General features: G+C 35.7%; 1 protein-coding gene across 1 annotated transcript; it reads left to right on the forward strand.

Annotated features, from left to right (window-relative positions):
• Positions 1-942: 942 nt before the first annotated feature.
• On the forward strand, positions 943-1,746 carry LOC134364485 (zinc finger protein 383-like; the record flags this gene model as incomplete). Its single annotated transcript, XM_063080397.1, has 1 exon — positions 943-1,746. A coding segment is annotated over exon 1 (804 nt), but the record flags the coding sequence as incomplete, so codon positions are not given.
• Positions 1,747-5,494: the final 3,748 nt, after the last annotated feature.

Genomic DNA, 5,494 nt, shown 5'->3' on the forward strand with positions numbered 1-5,494 from the left:
TCTCTACCTTTACATGAGCATGCGATAAAATATGCTTATGTGTGGTTCATGGATATGGATATTTTTTTTTTTGTCATTTCAGATGTCCAGATAGTCAATGACCGAATTGAGAGGAGCCAAGAAATTCATGATAGATACTTGTGGCATGGTGTAATCATCAGTGGTAACCAATCAGCTGAGAAGAGTGTGGAGTTAGGAAAATCAGTGAATGCATATTCAATGCATATTTTAAATCTGGTTATAAATAATGAAAGCTATTCAGGAGCAGAGCATGAGGAGTTTAATGAATGTCAGAATACAGTTCTTCCAGGGACTGATGCCGTGTGTGCTGGACAGAAACCTTATGAGCATAATATATCTGAGGAATCACACAGTCATCAAGAACATCTTAGGCAGCATTCTAAGATTCCAGCTGGGCAACTTTTTGAATATAGTGGAAAAGGTCAATCCTCCAACACAGTGCCAATAATATTTGCATATAAGAAAATTCATATGGGTGAGACCACTTGTAAATATAGCGAATATGGGAAAGCCTGTAATAAATCATCTCTCATTGCTCAAGAGAAAACTCAGGTAGGGAAGAAAACTTTTCAATGTGATGTATGTGGGATAATGTTCTATAAAAAGTCTAAACTTACTCACCATCAGGTTATACACACAGGAGTGAAACATGATAAATACAGTGAGTGTCAGAAATCTTTTGTTAAACAATCACAATTTACATCATATCAGGGAACATCTACAGGGAAAGCTTTTAGCCAAAAGTCAGCCCTCAACAGGCATCAGAGAATTCACAAAAGTAAAATAACATATGAATGTAAGGAAAATTCAAAAGCTTTTAACCAAATGTCAGCTTTCAGCATGCATTGGAGAGCTCACCCAGGTGATAAGCCATACAAACATAATGGATGTAGAAGAAAATTTAACAAGTCATCCTTCGGGATGCATCAGGGTACTGAAACAGGGAAAACACTTTATGAACGTAAAGAATGTGGAGAAGGTTTTACGTTAAAGTCACACCTCAGCAGGCATCAGAGAATTCACACATGTGAGACATATGAATGTAAAGAATGTGGAAAAGATTTTAAGCAAAAGTCAAAACTCAGCAGGCATCAGACAATTCACACATGTGGGAAATCATACCAATGTAAAAAATGTGGAAAAGCTTTCAAGCAAAAGTCGAAACTCAGCAGGCATCAGAGAATTCACCTGTATGAGAAACCATATGAATGTAAAAAATGTGGAAAAGCTTTTAAACAAAAGCCAACCATCAGCATGCATCAGACAATTCAGACAGGTGAGAGACCATATGAATGTAAACAATGTGGAAAAGCTTTTATGTCAAAGTCACACCTCAGCAGGCATCAGAGAATTCACACAGGCGAGAAACCATATGAATGTAAACAATGTGGAAAAGCTTTTAACCAAAAGTCAGTCCTCAGCACGCATGAGAGAATTCACAGAGGTGAGAAATCATATAAATGTAAAGAATGTGGGAAAGCTTTTAACCAAAAGTCATCCCTTAGCAGGCATGAGAGAATTCATACAGGTGAGAAACCATATGAATGCAAAGAATGCGGAAAAGCTTTTAACCAAAACTCAGCCCTCAGGATGCATGAGAGAATTCACACAGGTGAGAAACCATATGAATGCAAAGAATGTGGAAAAGCTTTTAACCAAAAGCCGTACCTCAGCAAGCATCAGAGAACTCACACTGGTGAGAAACCATATGAATGTAAAGAATGTGGAAAAGCTTTTAAGCGAAAGTCACACCTCAGCATGCATCAGAGAATTCACACATGTGAGAAATCATGATTGTAAAGAATGTGGAAAAACTTTTAAGCAAAAGTCAAAACTCAGCAGGCATCAGAGAATTCACACAGGTGAGAAACCACATGAATATAAAGAATGTTGAAAAACTTTTAAGCAAAAGTCACACCTCAGGAGGCATCAGAATTCACAAAGGTGAGAAACCATGTGAATGCAAGGAATGTGGGAAAGCTTTTTACCAAAAGTCAACTCTCAGCATGCATCAGAGAATTCACACAGGTGCGAATCCACGTGAATGTAATGAATGTTGAAAAAGGTTTTTTTTTTTTTTTTTTTTTTTTTACAAAGTCACAGTTGAGAATACATCAGGATATTCACACAGGAAAAAATTCCTTATGAATGTAATATGACAGGCCTTGTACTGGAATTCCCCCTCACAGACAAAGAAGAATCCACACAAAGGAAAATCTCAGTGAATGTAATTTGTATGGGGAACAATATTGCCAAAAGTCATGCCTCAAGACATCAGAGAACTTACATCAAGAAGACCTATAAATACACAACTATCCACAGGCATTAAAGAATGTCTTGAGGATCCCTTATTGATACAAAAATTTGGTGATGCTCAAGTACGTTCTATAAATGGTTTAGTGTCTGTGTATTACCAATTAACTTCCTGCTGTGTACTTTACATCTTTTGTAGATTACTTATAATACTGAAAAAATGTGAATACTATGTAAATAGTTATACTGTGTTGTTTTTCAGTTGTAGAAGTGTTTATTTTTGAGGATTTTTGATATGTAGTTTCTTGAATCAGCAGATGTGCAACCTTCAGGTATTGAAGGAGGGCTGTAATGAGTGTGAAAACATCTTTTCTCCAGTCTCGAGGCTGGCTATGGTTAGAGCATTTTTACTTATAACATTGGTGATCATAACACAAATGTTCTTCATACCAGCCATGCACCAAAGAATAAATAAATAAAAGTTAAAAAGGAACCACATCATAGCTGGCATCAGAGAACTTAAAGAGGGGAGAAACTCTATATGGATTAGACGGTGTCTTTTTAAAAATAAAACCATTCTTTTCTCTTGTTTGCATAGCCTGCAATCTGAACATTCCATGATTGAGTAGATGACTGTAATTTAACTCTGTTCAGGTAAATGATTTTATAAACTTTCTAAGAAAACTTACCAGTCTTTGTATATGGGAAGAGAATCCTGTGTTGTCACTTTTTATATCCGAGTCAGTTTGTGGGAAAATCAAAATATGGGGAGAAATAATGCAATAAATGTGAGATTTCTTACTGGCAAAGCTCATTGAACAGTGAAAATAAAGTTAAATATGTTTATAAGTCTCTTTAATGTGTCAAACCTTTCAAGAAAACTCAACACTTTTTATGTCAGAAATTGAAATGAAGAGAAACTAATAAATGTAAATTTTCAAAAAGAAATGATAAATGGAGTATTAAAAGCATTTTTAACATTTTCAGTGTTACCAATATTTAAATATGACTGGTGACACTGCCTTCCAGCGGTCATTTGTCTTTGTCTGAAGACATTTTTGGTTGCCATAACTGAAGATTGGGAGGTGCTACTCCACTGAGTGGGAAGAAGACACAGATGTTGGTAAAGAGCCTACAATGCAAGAGAAAGCCACCTGACATGTAACATTTGTGCATAGAAATGTTTGTTAAAAATTCTTCTTAATGGAACCCAGCATAGCTGTGGATAGGGAATATGTACACATAATATAGTAAATAGTTTGGTTTGACTTCCTTCAGGATTTTTGACATTAACTGCCACTCTAACTTCAGTATATTTTGTTAAATATATTGTCTAAAGTATTGCACTACATAGATTTTTTTTTTCTAAAAGTTGACCAGTAAGGGGATCTTAACCCTTGACTTGGTGTTGTCAGCACCACACTCTCCCAAGTGAGCTAATCGGCCATCCCTATATAGGGATCCGAATACATGGCCATGGTGTTACCAGTACCCTCTCCCAAGTAAGCCACGGGCCAGCCCAGATTTTTTTCCTACTCTCCCATTTTAGGTAAATTTGTATGACCAGTATTACAAAACTATCTAAGTAAAGGTAGTTTTTTATGTTTGAAGCTAACACAAAGTGATTGTATGGTTTGAATATAAACATTTCTTTGTGAATGCTCAAATTCACAGGCACATAATTGTAGACAACTTGTATGAACTTATTTAAACAGCTGTGAAAAGTAGTGGTTATTGTACTCAGTGAAAAGGAATGTCTGGAAGGGATACTTATCTTTTAAGCCTATTCCTCATATTTTGAAATGGTGCTTAATCATAGGTATGAGTGTGTACCACATGCCCTATAGCTAAGGAATCTTTTGTATTTCTATTTGCAGTGATGGAGTGCTATTTTGGATCTGACCACTAAGAGGTAAATCCTGACTCTACTTGTGTATTGCCTTTTGCATGGCTGTGCTTGTGTGTAGGCCTCCAGATCTAGAGATGGCCCCAGAGCCAGCTTTCACCTGAGTCTTCTTGAGTCTGGTGACTCCCTATCTGCTCTCAGAGCCCTTGGGGTGGGGGAGACCCAGGCCCCAAAGAGGGGTATGAGCAAGTAAGACAAAATGGTGTCCAGTATAGAACCTGAGGGTTGTGGTTGGAGGCAGGGTCTTTGTTATCTTCTTCTGCAGGGAGGTCATTTCCATCTGCCACCATTCTGTCCCCAAATCTCTGGTAACAGTGGGCAGAGAGTAAAGCACCATCATTTATTTCTCATTGTTCACTCTAATCTTTATTATTTTCTTCTTTCTGTTTTGGGAGGTTTAATTTTTGTCCTTTATCTAGGTTTTTAGTTGGAAGGTTAGGTTATTGATTTCAGATCTTTCCTTTCTAAAATGTATACCTTTACAAATATAAATTTTACTCGAAGACCTTTTTAAATTTTGGTATGTTGTGTTACTGTTTGAAAAATGTTTCAAATTTTTATGGCTCACTGGCAGTTTGGGAGTTTGTTGTTTAACTTTCCTGTAATTGTGAACTACTGAAGTATCATTCAATTAATAATTTTCTGTTTAAGTCAGTTGTGGTCAGAGAACATACATTGTATAATTTCAATCCTCAAATTTATTGAAGTTATTTTATGGCATCACAAATGGTCTTTTCTGGAGTATGTTCCAAGGGCTTGAATAGATTGGGTATTCTGTTGTTGGGTGTTGTGTCTATGTATACATATCTGTAAATTCAAGTTGTTTTATAATGTTGTCCAAGACTTCTATACCCTTGTCAGTCTTGCATAGTTGTTCTATCGAATATCAAAAGTTGCACTTGACATATCTGAACATTTACATAGAACAATTTGTTTCACCCTTAATTTCTTCTCTAATTTTTATTTGATGTTGGACTTATTTGTTTGGTGCATGTATACCTATGATTGTTATGGTGTCCTCCTGGCTGACACTTTTGTCATAAATGACACTCTTTATTTCTAGTTATAATTTTGTTGTAATTTTGTTTGTTTGGTAATAGTATGGTCAGTTGGTGTATCTGTGTTATGGTTATGTTTACATTGTATATCTTTTTCTGCCCATTAACTTTTAACCTGTTCATATCATTGAATTTAATTTGTTTCTCTTGTGCTGAATATATACTTTTTTCTTTTTTTAAATACTATTGGACAAGTCTTTTAAATTTTTTTTATTTTGTTTTTCTTGACAAATTAGAATGCTATGTGCTTATGAGG

Source organism: Cynocephalus volans, chromosome 16, assembly GCF_027409185.1.
Source record: "Cynocephalus volans isolate mCynVol1 chromosome 16, mCynVol1.pri, whole genome shotgun sequence".
Classification (NCBI taxonomy): domain Eukaryota; kingdom Metazoa; phylum Chordata; class Mammalia; order Dermoptera; family Cynocephalidae; genus Cynocephalus; species Cynocephalus volans.